At 40.9% G+C, this 16,580-nt stretch overlaps 2 protein-coding genes across 2 annotated transcripts in view; one reads left to right on the top strand and one right to left on the bottom strand.

The window, feature by feature from the left end:
- The window catches only part of haus2 (HAUS augmin like complex subunit 2), an 87,920-nt gene that overhangs the window by 10,471 nt on the left and 60,869 nt on the right, over window positions 1–16,580 (top strand). The window lies entirely within an intron of this gene.
- Window positions 854–16,580, bottom strand: part of cdc25b (cell division cycle 25B) — a 34,039-nt gene continuing 18,312 nt past the window's right edge. Inside the window, exons 13-16 of the mRNA XM_061925147.1 lie at window positions 10,058–10,156; window positions 9,731–9,976; window positions 1,411–1,574; window positions 854–964 (exon numbers count right to left, since the gene is read on the bottom strand). Coding sequence (XP_061781131.1) covers window positions 1,434–1,574; window positions 9,731–9,976; window positions 10,058–10,156 — 486 coding nt within the window. The 3' untranslated portion in view covers window positions 854–964; window positions 1,411–1,433. The remainder of the gene's footprint in view (window positions 965–1,410; window positions 1,575–9,730; window positions 9,977–10,057; window positions 10,157–16,580) is intronic.

The following is a 16,580-nucleotide window of genomic DNA, read 5'->3' as shown; positions in this document are numbered from 1 at the left end:
GTTCTCCTCTCTCCACAGAGGAATGCTGTTGCTCTGACAGAGTAACCATGAATTTGGTCAAGGAAACTGCCCAAAGATAAATGTGCCAAGTTTGTGGCATCGTATTCAAAAAGACTTGAGGCTGTAATTGCTGCCAAAGGTGCATCAAATAAGTACTGAGAAAATGATGTGAGTACTTATGTACATGTAATTTATTTTTGTATTTTTAATACATTTGCAAAAAATAAAAAATAAAAATAAAACTTTCACATTGTCTTAATGGGCTATGGTCTGTAGAATTTTAAGGACAAAACATGAAATTATTCCATTTTGAAATACAGCTGTAACATAAAACAGAAAAAGTGAAGCCCCGCGAATACTTTTCGGATGCACTGTACCATGGTAATATCGTTACAAGACCGATACTACTGTGATGAGATTGACATTTATTATTTTTATATATATGGTTTATTTTCACAGAGAGAGAGAGACAGAGACAGAGAGACAGGGAGAGAGACAGAGACAGAGAGACAGAGAGAGAGAGAGAGAGAGAGAGAGACACAATTTCAATTAAGATTCAATAAATCTTGAAACCTGTCCAATTAAAATGTATGGTTATCCATACTTGCCTGTATTTACTTGCTATTGGATCCATAACCAAATGTTTAGTATTGCCCACCTCCATTTAGAGTATTGTCTGCACATCACACATTTTTTGTCACTTTTGTTCCTAAAATTCAGCTCTGATTGAGACTGCATTGAACAGCTCCACTCCATATAGTTGTCAAAAAGCCCAATATTTGGGAATAAATGTTTTGGCAGAGGATACAAATATACCAGGCCTGAAAGAACAAATCCAGACATGATGCACGGCCATTGAACACACCTTGGGGTCTTTATTCAGCAGTTCTCCCAAGACCCGCCGCGCCCAAATTGAAAGCGGTTGACAAAATCCCACATTTTGGCAAATAGGTCCAGTCTCATCCTGGAAGAAAAACAAAAAGAAAAACATCCTCCGCTAATACTTAGCGGTACTGCAGAATGTCAACAGTCTCGCTGCGAGTTGCTTTGGTGGGTTTTTTGGGACCATGAGCACAAAAACAGGGTGCGGCTGATCAGGGAGACGAGCCAATGGCTTTGGGGGGGGGGGGGGGGGGGGGGGGGGTAAAATCAAAATATAAAAGCCCACAGTTATTGTTTAAAACAGTGTGGTTGATATTTTCTATAAGGAAGGGACGGAGTCTTAGAAGTATATATAATAGGCAGTATAAAAAGTATGTTGATTGAAGTGCTTGTCAAGGTGGTGGTGGGAGGGGCAGGGTGTTGCACAATAGTCCTGAGACATATGTGTGCAGGAAGTGGTTTGAAAACTCATTTGCTGCTCTCATTGCGAATAAATAGCTCAATTGGCATGAATGAAAACCAGCCAACCTGGGGGGAAGGGGGCATGGCACTCAGAACTTCTTCAGCCGACTGTACATGTCTCGCTTGCTGCGCTCGCCAGCCCAGGAGCGGCTCTTCAGACGGCACTTCATCAGGTCCTCCCGGAAATCCTGGTCCTTCATGGGCCGGTAGCCCTCGGGCTCACATTGTGTCTGCACGAGGACATGAGTTTGGGTTAGTAGAGAATCTTTGGGCATCACACGATTTGATTCTTGGACGTAACGATTCGATTAAAAAAAATGTTACTGAATCGATTTTATCTCACTGAATCAAATCGCATCGTTCTTTAAAAAAAAATAAAAAATTTAAAAAAGAGATCGTCCCAGAATCATATCGGCAACCACAAATATCGAATTGAATCGAATAGTTGTTGAAACAAATCGTTACACCCCTAATATATATATTATTTTCTGGGGCTGTGAATCTTTGGGCACCACACGATTCGGTTCTATTCGAATCATTGGGAGTATCGATTCGATTCATAATCTATTCTTGATTCAAAATCACTACTTTTTTTTAATAACATTGGGCGCCAGTTCTATGATGAACTACATTACCCCATAAAATAGATTAACTCTGATACATTTTTATATTACTTCGAAGAAACTTGGTTTTGTTGAATAAAATTATACCCAAATGTTTAATAAAGCAAAAAGAGAAGTATGTGAAACAGTCTAATTGTTAACCGGAAGGAAACCAGCCTAGAAAGAGAAAATAGCCTTTAGAAGCATTTAAGCAAGGGGTGTCCAAACTACGGCCCGCCAATGTCGTCAATTTGACCTGCATGACATAAGTTTAATCATAAGGAATTCTACCCTCAACGAAACATCCTTCATTCTAATTTTCCTACAGTTCTGATACTGCTATTATGATGCCATTTAGTGTACAATGCATGAAATTCAGGTCAATTACCTTTATTTATACATTGAACTAATGTATGCGCAGCAAACAACATTCCCTAGTCATGGTTCTAAAAAAACAAAACAAATCTTACCAATGTCAACAGACATGGTAACACAACACCTGACTGAACTTTGTGGACATTATAAAAAAAAAAAACATCCACGCACCATAGGATATTCAAATTTACACTCATTTAAATCCATTACACAGCATGATGGGAAAAATGCAAAACACTTATCCATGTTTGGCACATTTTAGCTGCTTGATATTTCTGACTGATTACCGTATTTTCCGCACCATTAGCCGCACCTAAAAACCACAAATTTACTCAAAAGCTGACAGTGCGGCTTTTAACCCGGTGCGCTTTATATATGGATTAATATTAAGATTCATTTTCATAAAGTTTCGATCTCGCAACTTAGGTAAACAGCCGCCATCTTTTTTCCCGGTAGAACAGGAAGCGCTTCTTCTTCTACTGTAAGCTACCACCCGCCCCCGGAAGAAGAAGAAGCGCGCGGATTTTCGTTTCATTTCCTTTGTGTGTTTACATCTGTAAAGACCAGACCACAAAATGGCTCCTACTAAGCGACACGCGTATAACGCAGAATTTAAACTTAAGGCAATAAGTCATGCCGAAGAACACGGAAATAGAGCAGCAGCAAGAGAATATAACATAAATGAATCAATGGTGCGTAGGTGGAGGAAGCAAGAAGATGACCTGCGCCAGGTAAAGAAGACAAAACAGAGTTTCCGAGGGAACAAAGCAAGATGGCTACTGTTGGAGGACAAACTCGAACAGTGGGTTGTTGAGCAGAGAGCAGCAAGCAGAAGTGTCAGCACCATCACTATTCCAATGAAGGCAACAACGCTAGCAAGCGAACTTCACCTGGATGATTTTAAAGGTGGTGCTTCTTGGTGTTTCCGGTTCATGAAAAGACGCAATCTCTCCATCCGCACACGGACCACTATTTCACAGCAACTGCCTAACGACTTTAAAGAAAAGCTGGCTACTTTCCGTGCATATTGTAAAAACAAGATAGCTGAAAAAAAGATCCGGCCAGAGCACATTATCAACATGGACGAGGTTCCACTGACTTTTGATATTCCTGTGAACCGCACTGTTGATATAACGGGAGCACGTACGGTGAATATTCGCACCACAGGGAATGAGAAGTCGTCCTTCACTGTGGTTCTAGCTTGCCATGCTAATGGCCTGAAACTTCCACCCATGGTGATATTCAAAAGGAAGACCTTGCCAAAAGAGACCTTTCCAGCCGGCGTCATCATAAAAGCTAACTCGAAGGGATGGATGGATGAAGAAAAGATGAGCGAGTGGTTAAGGGAAGTTTACGCGAAGAGGCCGGGTGGCTTTTTTCACACAGCTCCGTCCATGTTGATATACGACTCTATGCGCGCCCACATCACAGATGGTGTCAAAAAACAAGTGAAGCACACAAATACAACACTCGCCGTCATTCCGGGTGGATTAACCAAAGAACTCCAACCGCTGGATATTGGTGTCAACAGGGCATTCAAATCACGACTGCGAACGGCGTGGGAACAATGGATGACCGAAGGCGAACACACCTTCACTAAGACAGGCAGACAGCGCCGGACGACATACGCCAACATTTGCCAGTGGATCGTAAATGCCTGGGCAGATATTTCGGTCACAACTGTGGTCCGAGCTTTCCGGAAGGCAGGATTCACAGAACTACTGGACAACAACAGCGACACTGACTCCGATGACTTCGACGAGACGGAACCGGCCATTTTGGATCCCACACTTGCCCAACTTTTCAATTCGGACACCGAAGACGAAGAATTCGAAGGATTTACGAATGAAGAATAACTTCAGAAAGTGAGCGCTATGTTTATTTTGTGTGTTGTGACATTAACGTTCGAGCAACATTATGTTGCTATTGCTCTACACTATTTTGAATTTTACTATGTTTGTGATTGCACATTTGCGTACATTTTGGGACAGAGTTGTTAGAACGCTGGTTTTCAATATATTATTAAAGTTTGACTGACCTATCTGACTGTTTTTTTGACATTCCCTTTAGCGCAGCGTAGGCGCGGCTTATAGTCCGGGGCGGCTTATTGGTGGACAAAGTTATGAAATATGCCATTCATTGAAGGTGCGGCTAATAATCCGGTGCGCCTTATAGTGCGGAAAATACGGTACAAATCTTTAGGAGGTCGTCACAGAAGTAAAAGTAGGAGACGAACTTTCACAATCTTAATATCCAAATAAATTAATTACATTTATTATATATATATATATATATATATATATATATATATATATATATATATATATATATATATATATATATATAGTTACTTAACATACACTTCTCTTTTCTAAAGTAAATATGTACAGCAGATATAGAGCATATTCTACATCACCAATAGGATTTGTCTGAGTGGCTGGATAGGACACTAAAAAAAGTAATAAATAAATAAAAAGTTAAAAACAAAGGATTGATTTTTCTCATCGATTAAAAATCATTACAAGTAAAAAGTGTGATGCATTCGAAAATTTAAAAACATTTTTTAACAAACCTACAATTTATGAATACCGTATTTTCCGCACCATAAGGCGCCCTGGGTTATAAGCCGCGCCTTCAATGAACGGCATATTTCAAAACTTTGTCCACCTATAAGACGCCCCGTGTTATAAGCCGCATCTAAATGCGCTAAAGGAATGACAAAAAAACAGTCAGATAGGTCAGTCAAACTTTAATAATATATTAAAAACCAGCGTGATGTGGGCGCGCATGGAGTCGTATATCAACATGGACGGAGCTGCGTGAAAAAAGCCACCCGGCCTCTTCGCGTAAACTTAAACTTACCTTAACCACTCGCTCATCTTTTCTTCATCCATCCCTTCGAGTTAGCTTTTATGATGACGCCGGCTGGAAAGGTCTCTTTTGGCAAGGTCTTCCTTTTGAATATCACCATGGGTGGAAGTTTCTGGCCATTAGCATGGCAAGCTAGAACCACAGTGAAGGATGACTTCTCATTCCCTGTGGTGCGAATATTCACCGTACGTGCTCCCGTTGTATCCACAGTGCGGTTCACAGGAATATCAAAAGTCAGTGGAACCTCGTCCGTCCATGTTGATAATGTTCTCTGGCCGGATCTTTTTTTCAGCTATCTTGTTTTTACAATATGCACGGAAAGTAGCCAGCTTTTCTTGAAAGTCTTTAGGCAGTTGCTGTGAAATAGTAATCCATGTGCGGATGGAGAGATTGCGTCTTTTCATGAACCGGATCCCTGTCGCTTAGTAGGAGCCATTTTGTGGTCTTTACAGATGTAAACACACAAAGGAAATGAAACGTACGGTAATATCTGCGCGCTTTTTCTTCTTCTACGCGGGCGGGTGGTTGCTTACAGTAGAAGAAGAAGCGCTTCCTGTTTTATGGGGGCGGGTGCTTACCTTGGCGGTTGCTTGCGTAGAAGAAGAAGCACTTCCTCTTCTACGGGGAAAAAAGATGGCGGCTGTTTACCGTAGTTGCGAGACCGAAACTTTATGAAAATGAATCTTAATATTTATCCATATATAAAGCGCACCGGGTTATAAGGCGCACTGTCAGCTTTTGAGAAAATTTGTGGTTTTTAGGTGCGCCTTATAGTGCGGAAAATACGGGTATACGTAATTTCAAGTGGCTTAGGGTACAAAAGTGACCAGAACAGCAGAAAGTGTACCAAAAAGGTGCTGCTAGATGGCTAGGTTAGCGACTTTGTTCATTTTGAACACACACACACACACACACACACACACACACACACACACACACACTACACACACTACACACACACACACTACACACACACTACACACACACTACACACACACTACACACACACTACACACACACTACACCTTAGGGCTTTTATATCTCGATATTTTTGGGCCATGTCACGATACACGATATATATCTCGATATTTTGCCTTAGCCTTGAATGAACACTTGATGCATATTATCACAGCAGTATGATGATTCTATGTGTCTACATTAAAACATTCTTCTTCATACTGCATTAATATATGCTACTTTTAAACTTTCATGCAGAGAGGGAAATCACAACTAAGTCAATTTAGCAATGACACAAATTTAGCAGTGACACAAACATTCATGTAATTTCCAAAACAGAAAGTGCAAGATTGTCAGAAAGATTTTAAAACAAGATATTAGTGCACTTTTGTGCATGATGTCACTAAGATGACATATCAAAACAACACTAAATTAAAGTGCACTTTTTGAACAGAACGCCACTACAATAGTTAAAAACAAATAAAGTGCACTTTTGTGCATGATGTCACACAAGATATTTCAATAACTGTCAAATAAAAATGAGCTGCGTATTAGGAAATCAAACAGTGTATGTCCTTCGCTATGTGGTAGGTTCCTGCGGACGTTATCTCCTGTTGAATTTTTTTTTCATACAATGTTGATCTGGAAATTGTTGCTTCGGCATTTTGTGGGTGTGGCACCTAACGGAGATGTTGACATGCAGTTTCAAGCACTCTTCATTCCCTAGCGGGTGACTTTTCAAATGATGCTACAAATTAGCAGTGCTGCTACTTTTTGTAGCAACGCTTTTGCTGCATACTTGTTCAACATATTCCCGCTTGAAGCCAAACCACCGCCAGACGATACACCCCGTGCTGTTTTTCTTGGGAATTAATTATTTCTCCATTTGTTACCAGATTCGCACCTTCTCTCTCTCGTATTACCACTCGCAACGCACCGTTAGCATCACAGCTAATGTTACCCATGTAGCTACCTCTCTGCTCGGGGAGGGCGTGTGACGTTGCACGCGTGACGTATGTAAGAAGGTGCGCTTGTTTATGTCTCTGTGAGAAGGAGAGACAAGAAAGAGTGGGAAACACATGTCGTGTAATGCCCGCAGCTAAAAGCAACTGTGTGAGAACATATACTTGAATATCACGATATAGTCATTTTCTATATCGCACAGAGACAAACCCGCAATACATCAAGTATATCGATATATCACCCAGCCCTAATACACCTATATCTTTATGTACATATACGCCTATACTGTATGTACATATTTATATACCTATACTGTACACACACACACACACACACACACACACACACACACACACACACACACACACACACACAATACCTATACTGTCTCACCTGCACCGTATTCCTGTGCACTTAAGATGTGACTTTAAGGTTTACTACTTACCGTATTTTCCGCACTATTAGCCGCACCTAAAAACCACAAATTTACTCAAAAGCTGACAGTGCGGCTTATAACCCGGTGCGCTTTATATATGGATTAATATTAAGATTCATTTTCATAAAGTTTCGGTCTCGCAACTACGGTAAACAGCCGCCATCTTTTTTCCCCGTAGAAGAGGAAGTGCTTCTTCTTCTACGCAAGCAACCGCTAAGGTAAGCACCCGCCCCCATAGAACAGGAAGCGCTTCTTCTTCTACTGTAAGCAACCACCCGCCCGCGTAGAAGAAGAAGAAGCGCGCGGATATTACGTTTCATTTCCTTTGTGTGTTTACATCTGTAAAGACCACAAAATGGCTCCTACTAAGCGACAGGTTTCCGGTTCATGAAAAGACGCAATCTCTCCATCCGCACACGGACTACTATTTCACAGCAACTGCCTAAAGACTTTCAAGAAAAGCTGGCTACTTTCCGTGCATATTGTAAAAACAAGATAGCTGAAAAAAAGATCCGGCCAGAAAACATTATCAACATGGACGAGGTTCCACTGACTTTTGATATTCCTGTGAACCGCACTGTGGATACAACGGGAGCACGTACGGTGAATATTCGCACCACAGGGAATGAGAAGTCATCCTTCACTGTGGTTCTAGCTTGCCATGCTAATGGCCAGAAACTTCCACCCATGGTGATATTCAAAAGGAAGACCTTGCCAAAAGAGACCTTTCCAGCCGGCGTCATCATAAAAGCTAACTCGAAGGGATGGATGGATGAAGAAAAGATGAGCGAGTGGTTAAGGTAAGTTTACGCGAAGAGGCCGGGTGACTTTTTTCACGCAGCTCCGTCCATGTTGATATACGACTCCATGCGCGCCCACATCACGCTGGTTTTTAATATATTATTAAAGTTTGACTGACCTATCTGACTGTTTTTTTGACATTCCTTTAGCGCAGTTAGATGCGGCTTATAACACGGGGCGGCTTATAGGTGGACAAAGTTTTGAAATATGCCGTTCATTGAAGGCGCGGCTTATAACCCAGGGCGCCTTATGGTGCAGAAAATACGGTACGTATAAAATACTACACGGTCTAGCTCCATCCTATCTTGCTGATTGTATTGTACCATACGTCCCGGACAGAAATCTGTGTTCTAAGAACTCCGGCTTATTAGTGATTCTCAGAGCCCCAAAAAAATTCTGCGGGCTTCAGAGTGTTTTCTATTCGGGCTCCAGTACTCTTGAATGTTCTACCGTTAACAGTTAGAGACGCTACCTCAGAAGCATTTAAGTCCCATCTTAAAACTCATTTGTATACTCTGGTCTTTAAATAGACCTCTTTTTAGACCAGTTTATCTGCTGTCTCTCTTTTCTGCTTCTGTGCAGCCCTTTGAGACATTTGTGATTAAGAGCTATATGAATAAACTTTGATTGATTGATAAATACCGCTATCAAATGGATAGAATATTAACCATATACGTACATCCCTGGTAGAAGAGGAAGTGCTTCTTCTTCTACACAAGCAACCGCCAAGGTAAGCACCCGCCCCCATAGAACAGGAAGCGCTTCTTCTTCTACTGTAAGCAACCACCCGCCCGCGTAGAAGAAGAAGAAGCGCACACCAGATGTTGCACACAGCGTTAGTATTGTGAGTGTGTACAGTACTTCTGTTCACAACAATACAAGCAGATGAGATGTCCTGGCTAGCATTAACGTTACGGTTTGTTCGCAGTCTTAGCCGGTGTTTTAAGTAGCAGTTTTGACATGGTTTTGTCCGGGAGGCGGTGCTTGAGGGTTTCGGCGACGAATGAGCGAGCCCGAACACATGATTTCCACAGACAAACGCCTCTTCTCTGAACTATGACAGCATTTCAATTGAGGTCAATTTCCGTGGTATTTTGCATTGATTTCGGTTTTCCCGGCCAATTATGTGATTATGCTGACGCGCAAAGCACAGGGCCCTAACATTTTTTGGGATACTGCCGCCATGTCAAACAAATTGGGAACAGTAACCATGGTGAGATGCCAAACTTTTGGTGGTCACGGTCTTTTTTTCCGATTTGCTTGCACGTAGCACGGCGCATTAATCCTTTTCCTTCCAATAAAATGTTTTTATGATTGTCCAGCCCTATACCATGGAGTACTGAACAACCTCCTTGGTGGAAACTAGGCTATAAAGACCAACCTTGAAAAGCAGGATGAATTCCTTGTACCCTCCTTTCAGAATGTAGAGTTCTGGGTAGTAGAGTTCAGGATAGTCGTTCATGGTGCGATCCTGCTTCCGCACAAAGCGGCACATCCGCGGCCCGCGCTCGGATGAGAACTCGCAGTGGAAGATGACGATGATGCGTTTGTCTGGGCAGGACGGGATCATGGGAGTGCGCAGCAGGAAGTCCTGCACCTGTTCCTCCAGGTACAGGTTCAAAGCGCCCTGAGAAGGGGAGCAGAGCGTTGGTTAAAAACCACGTCAGAAGATCTTTGACCATCCTGTTAGGGGACAAGGTCCACTCACCTTTATGTGCCCTCCGTCGTACTCGTAAGGGTAGCGGCAGTCAATGACGACGACCCGTTCGACGAGTTGACTGAATTTACCAGTCATAGCCGAAACCACCTATATAAGACACGCTCATTAAACAATATCGAGCTGACTTGTGGAAGTGGCTGATATGTCCACTATGTGATGAAATCATGCAAAGTTCAATGGAATGACTTAACACAATCTTATTGTTTGACTCCAACTTTTTTTGTGTGTGTTAGCATCAACCTTCGCTATGTTCCCATTTGTGGAGGTTTTAGTGTCAAACGGCAAATTGAGCCATTAGGCCATCAAAACTTCCTGTTACTAAATTGAGACTGACTGGTGTGTTTGCATTCTAAAAAGCTTATTGGAAATGTTTGCTTTTACAGTGTCCGCTCTGAGATCGATAGGTCGTGAGTTCAAACCCCGGCCGAGTCATACCAAAGACTATAAAAATGTGACCCATTGCCTTCCTGCTTGGCACTCAGCATCAAGGGTTGGAATTGGGGGCTAAATCACCAAAATGATTCCTGAGCGTGGCCACCGCTGCTGCTCACTGCTCCCCTCACCTCCCAGGGGGTGGAATAAGGGGATGGGTCAAATGCAGAGGGTAATTTCACCACACCTAGTGTGTGTGTGTGTGTGTGTGTGTGTGTGTGTGTGTGTGTGTGTGTGTGTGTGTGTGTGTGTGTGTGAGAGAGAGACTATCAGTGGTACTTTAACTGTCAAGGGAGTTATTAAAATTGTAATGAAATTAAGCAGTCCTGTCTGAATTATGTCCATTCTCATTGTATTGTACTTACACAAAGATGACCATTATTATTCACCATATTTTATGTTTATTAACAACTACAAAAGAAACCAACAGTCAAATTGGGCTGAACGATTTTGGAAAATCTAAATTGCATATTTTTCCCTACAATATCGGCCTCGAAAGGGATAAGCGGTAGAAAATTGATGGATAAGAAATTTTCCTCAATTTTAATATTCATCTATTTGTCAAAAAACAGAATGAACTAGATGAGGCAATTCCTAAAGCAATTGCGTGTGAATGATCCAATGCTGAAATTGAACTGCAATGCTGACAGAATGTAGTATGAATGTAAAAATAGTTTGAATGTTGGAATGGTTTGAATTTTCGGGAAAAACAGAATTTGGTTCAGACCTTGGGAAAGTGTTTGTTTGAATGTCCAGGATGAGTGGAGTGTTTTGATGTTGGAATGATTTGAATACATGGAAAAATGTGGGAATTGTGAAGGAGAGCATACAATTCCTGAACAGGCTGAATATTTTAAAGTTGGAACGGTTTGAATCGGAATCAAAATGTGAGAGTTGTGGAACTTTGAAAAATGTCCCATTCTTTTCAATGGGAATTTCATGGAAATTTCGGAATTTCGGGAAAAGCGGTAAATTATTTGAAAATGCTAAAGAATTTAAATGTTCTTCGGTTGGAGTTGGAATTTTTCAAATGGGTAGAGACATGTTGTAGTAAAAAAATTTATTAAGAAATGGTATTACTGAATTCCTGGAATTTCGAGAAAAATGGGAATTTTTCCAGTTCAAAATTTTTTTCCTTTTGTCCTGACTAAGGGGAATATTTTGACGGTGGAACGATTGAAAAATGTGGAAGGAGTAGTCACCAGAAAAAAAGGTGAAAAAACAGGAATTCTGAGAATTCCTGGAATTTTTTGAACTTAGAAAAATGACAGTTTGAATGTCCAGGATGGTGGAATGTGTTGAATAGGTTGAAAAATGAGGAGAAGGTGAAAGTTTGAAAAATGGCCAATTCATTGTTAATTGGACACCTTGAATTCTGGAAATTTGTCAAGGGAAAGCCCGCGATTCCTGAATAGGTTTAACAGTTTGAAGTTGGAACGGTTTGAATCGGATGAAAAACGTGGAAGGTAGAGCGCGCCAAAATCTGGAGAAGAAGAATAATAGATGAATTTTGGTGCATTCACACAATAAATCAACCTGTGTTATAATCAACAATATCAGATGTAATATAGATATACTCTTGTAAATAATACAAATATAAACTTACTAAATCTCATATGGCGGTTATTGTTATCAAAATTATCACAGTATTGTTCAATGTGTTCATACAAACTTATAACCAGGTTCTATTTCAACAAATACAACAAAAAAATGGCCATACAATATACTTTCTTGGCAGAATAAATGTTATATAGTATTATTTCGGCTAATGAAGAGCCATATTTTTATTTGAGTGCTTAAATATGTATATCTCATTTGTAAAAGTTTTTTTGACGATAATGAAAAAAACCGTGTTGGGTACGTCACGTCCGGTTTATGCGACTCACCGTGGGAAGTTTTACCGCGGTTTATCGTTACATACTTAACTCGCAGTCTTGTCAGCACCGATTTTGTTTCGAAGGCTGAAAGTGTTTGTCTTTAAAACGGATACTTGATTTGAAGAGTCATGATCATTGGATAATTTTGTGAATTTGCCTTAGTTTGTCGATTATGATTGTGACAATACAGGATAAATATTTTTATAGCTAAATACAACAATTTAAAAATGCATATAAATGATCCATTTTCAGTTACACTACACACAATTGTTTGAGGGGAAAAAAGTCTATTGCAAAACAACAAAAGTAATTAAAAAATGTAAACAAAACCACCATTCATTAACATGACATGCAGACATTTGTAAAAAATACATCTGTGAGGAAAATAGACAAAATTATTGATCCCACAATGCCAGTAATGATTCGCACCTTATATGTAGATTGATACGCCACCCTTTTGTTCACGCAAGATTTTAGGCTTGCTCTGTGGTGGGACAGAATCATCACGTGTGTGCTGTGATCGTGCCACAAAGCTGCTAAATGCCTGATTTTTTTAATCTTTATGTGTGATAAAAAACCCTTAAGATTTAGAAAATTCTTATTTGTGTATCAGCGATCATCTCTAGAAGACCCTCACTGCTCTTATGTGTGCAGAGCTGGCTGCCACGGTTTTCATAGTAGTCTTTAATGCCACTTTGATCGTGACCTTAACATGTTGACACTATGTTTCTTTTTTTTATAATTTGATTGACAAACCTGGGTATTCACCACACTAAACAACGCAGCGTCGACTTCTATCCCTCATTTTATCTCGCCTTTGCAGCTGAAAAACTGCATTTTATCACAGCGCAATTACTATTCACCATAATGTAATGTTTGTCTCTTTGAAACCCCTCTAGACTAGGCTGTAAGTACAGGTATTTCATACAGTGTTTTCATTTTCAAATGCAGTGAAAACTATAAACACTGGCTGGGCGATATATCGATGTGCGCGATATATTGCGGGTTTGTCTCTGTGCGATATAGAAAATGACTATATCGTGATATTCGAGTATGCGTTCTCACGCAGTAGCTTTTGCTGCGGGCATTACACTACAGGCTCTTCTCACTCTTTCCTGTCTTTCCTTCTCACAGACAGCAAGCGCAGCTTCTACACACGTCACATACTGTCACGACATACGTCACATACGTATACGCCCTTGCGGAGCAGAGAGGTAGCAGCATGGCTAACGTTAGCTGTGATGCTAGCGGTAATACGAGCGAAAGAAGGTGCGAATCTGGTAACAAATGAAGGAATAATTAATTCCCCCCAAAAACAGCAGGGGGTCCATCGTCTGGCGGTGGTTTGGCTTCAAGTGGGAATACTGTACGTCGAACAGACAACCGTAATTTGTCAAGTGTGGGGCGAAAGCGTTGCTATAAAAAGTAGCATTACTGCTAATATGTAGAATCATTTGAAAAGTCACCTGCTAGAGAATGAACAGTGCTTACTCCGCACGTCAACATCTCCATTTCGTGCCACACGCCCACACCATCAAAATGCCGAGGCAAACATTTCCAGATCAACACCGTATGAAAAAAATTTGGATTTTTTTTTTTTAGTTGTGATTTCCTTCTCTGCATGAAAGTTTAAAAGTAGCATATATTAATGCAGTATGAAGAAGAATGTTTTAATGTCGACAAATAGAATCATCATACTGCTGTGATTATATGCATCAAGTGTTCATTCAAAGCTAAGGCAAAATATCGTGATATATATCGTGTATCGCGATATGGCCTTAAAATATCACGATATTAAAAAAAGGCCATATCGCCCAGCCCTACACTCCGGTAATAATTTGAGTGGGTCAGTGGCAACGTTCCATCTAAGGTGCGCGCCTGCTAGAGATGCGCGGATAGGCAATTTATTTCATCCGCAACCGCGTCAGAAAGTCGTCAACCATCCGCCATCCACCCGATGTAACGTTTGATCAGAACTGCACCCGCCCGCCATCCGCCCGTTGTTATATATCTAATATTAATTAAAAAAAAAAAAAAAAAGGGTGAAAACTACGCGAATTGCACCTTGTGCAGACAAGATTTTTCGATCGGACACGGAGGAATTAGCGATGTAAAAGACCACGTTGGGACAAAAAAACACAAGTCTAATGCCGTTGCTAGCGATACAAGTGGAAAACTTTCAACGTTTTTCGTCGCCCAAACAGATTCTTTGGATGTGATAAATGCCGAAGTTTTATTTATGGAGGCAATAATTGAGCATGGACTTCCAATCGCACTGGCTGATCACATGGGACAGTTAATAATGTAATGCAACCTTTAAAAATCATTACGCGGTGATCGCGATCCCAAAAATAAACTTTTCTTGCATGATAATGTCCAGAAAAATTTGCTTTATATTACTATAGAGTCCTTTTAACGAATGAGTTTGATGGTTTATCACAAACCTTAAATGAAATTCCAAGGCCACCGTCCTGCTCTCTATATCAACCAGGGTGAGCCCCACCCCTTTCGTGAGCGCACTGCGAAAGCGGACGAGGCGGGGTGTCGGTGCGGTGGGCGCGGTAGTGACCCTGGACGTGGGTCGGGCCCTTCTCGCGGATCGCCTCAGCTACGGCTCCCGGTGGGGCCCTCTCGGGGGAAGGGGCCTCGGTCCCGGACCCCGGCGAGGCGTCCCTTCTCCGCTCCGTAAAAGTGTCCATCTCTTTTCTTTTTTTTTCTTCTGTTGTGGCATATGCAGCAGGTGCCTGCTCGTTTTTCGTATGTGGGTAACAACATTTAACTATGTATATATATTTCCCAATTGGTTTAACTGCCACCCGCAAAAAAAATAAAAAAAATATCTAATTAATCCGCCCGACCCGACCCGCGAGCGGATAAAATCTTATTGTTTTTTATTTCATCCGCCCGATCCGCGGATAATCCGCGGACTCCGCGGTTGTGTCCGCAAACCGCGCATCTCTAGCGCCTGCGCAATTGCGCACTGCTGACGCGTCCTGTGCGCACAGCAAATCTATGCCGCGCACAAAATAAAATTCAATCTGAACTGTAAACAAAATAAACATAATTTGTTTTGTAGGATTTTGCAACGTGAATGAGTGACGACAAGCGGCCCTAACAGATAAAACAATAATCGTCACAGTTTGTTGCAATGTCTTTCGAGATGCTTTAAAGAGGACATCAATTCCATCGATCACTTTTACGGAGCAAAAACGTTTTAGTATCAGCCGTAACCACAACAAAAACATTATTAACAAACGTTTATCTAGCAAAACTGGTCATTTTGTGCCGTACAAACTGGGCCAAGACCAACCCTTCGTCGCCTGTTCCTTCAGCCACTGATGCGTTTACGGACAAAAGTGCACTTTATTTGTTTTAAACTGTTTTAGTGGCGTTCTGTACAAAAAGTACACTTTAATTTAGTGGTGTTTTGATATGTCATCTTGGTGACATCATGCACAAAAGTGCACTTATAGCTTGTTTTAAAATGTCTCTGACAATCTTGCACTTTCTGTTTTGGAAATGACATGAAAGTTTGTACCACTGCTTAACTGCCTTCTCTTCGGTGCAATAACCCATTCCACCAACCACCCTGTTTTTGTTTTGGTTTTTTTCATGTATATATTCATTGCACACCATATTCATTGCACTTCTACATTTTTTATATATTTGCACATTGTTTTTCTTGCATGCACACATCGCACTGTATGGAATGGCCTCAATCTCGTTACCTTGCGTAATGACAATAAAGCTGATTCTGATTCTGATTAATAACTGTTTAATAAATACAGTTTTGGTAAATTGACTTAGTTGTGACTTCCCTCTGCATGAAAGTTTAAAATGAGCATATATTAATGCAGTATGAACAAGAATGTTTTAATGTAGACACAGAATCATCATACTGCTGTGATTATATGCATCAAGTGTTAATTCGAGGCTAAGGCAAAATATCGAGATATACCGTATTTTCCGCACTATAAGGCGCACCTAAAAACCACAAATTTTCTCAAAAGCTGACAGTGCGCCTTATAACCCGGTGCGCTTTATATATGGATAAATATTAAGATTCATTTTCATAAAGTTTAGGTCTCGCAACTACGGTAAACAGCCGCCATCTTTTTTCCCCGTAGAAGAAGCGCGCGGTGCATGCTGGGATATGTGACGTTTCATTTCCATTTGTGTGTTTATGTAAAGACCCCAAAATG

Source organism: Nerophis lumbriciformis, linkage group LG29, assembly GCF_033978685.3.
Source record: "Nerophis lumbriciformis linkage group LG29, RoL_Nlum_v2.1, whole genome shotgun sequence".
Lineage (NCBI taxonomy): Eukaryota > Metazoa > Chordata > Actinopteri > Syngnathiformes > Syngnathidae > Nerophis > Nerophis lumbriciformis.
Note: the sequence above shows the minus strand (reverse complement) of the source record. Positions and strands in the feature narration are given on the sequence as shown.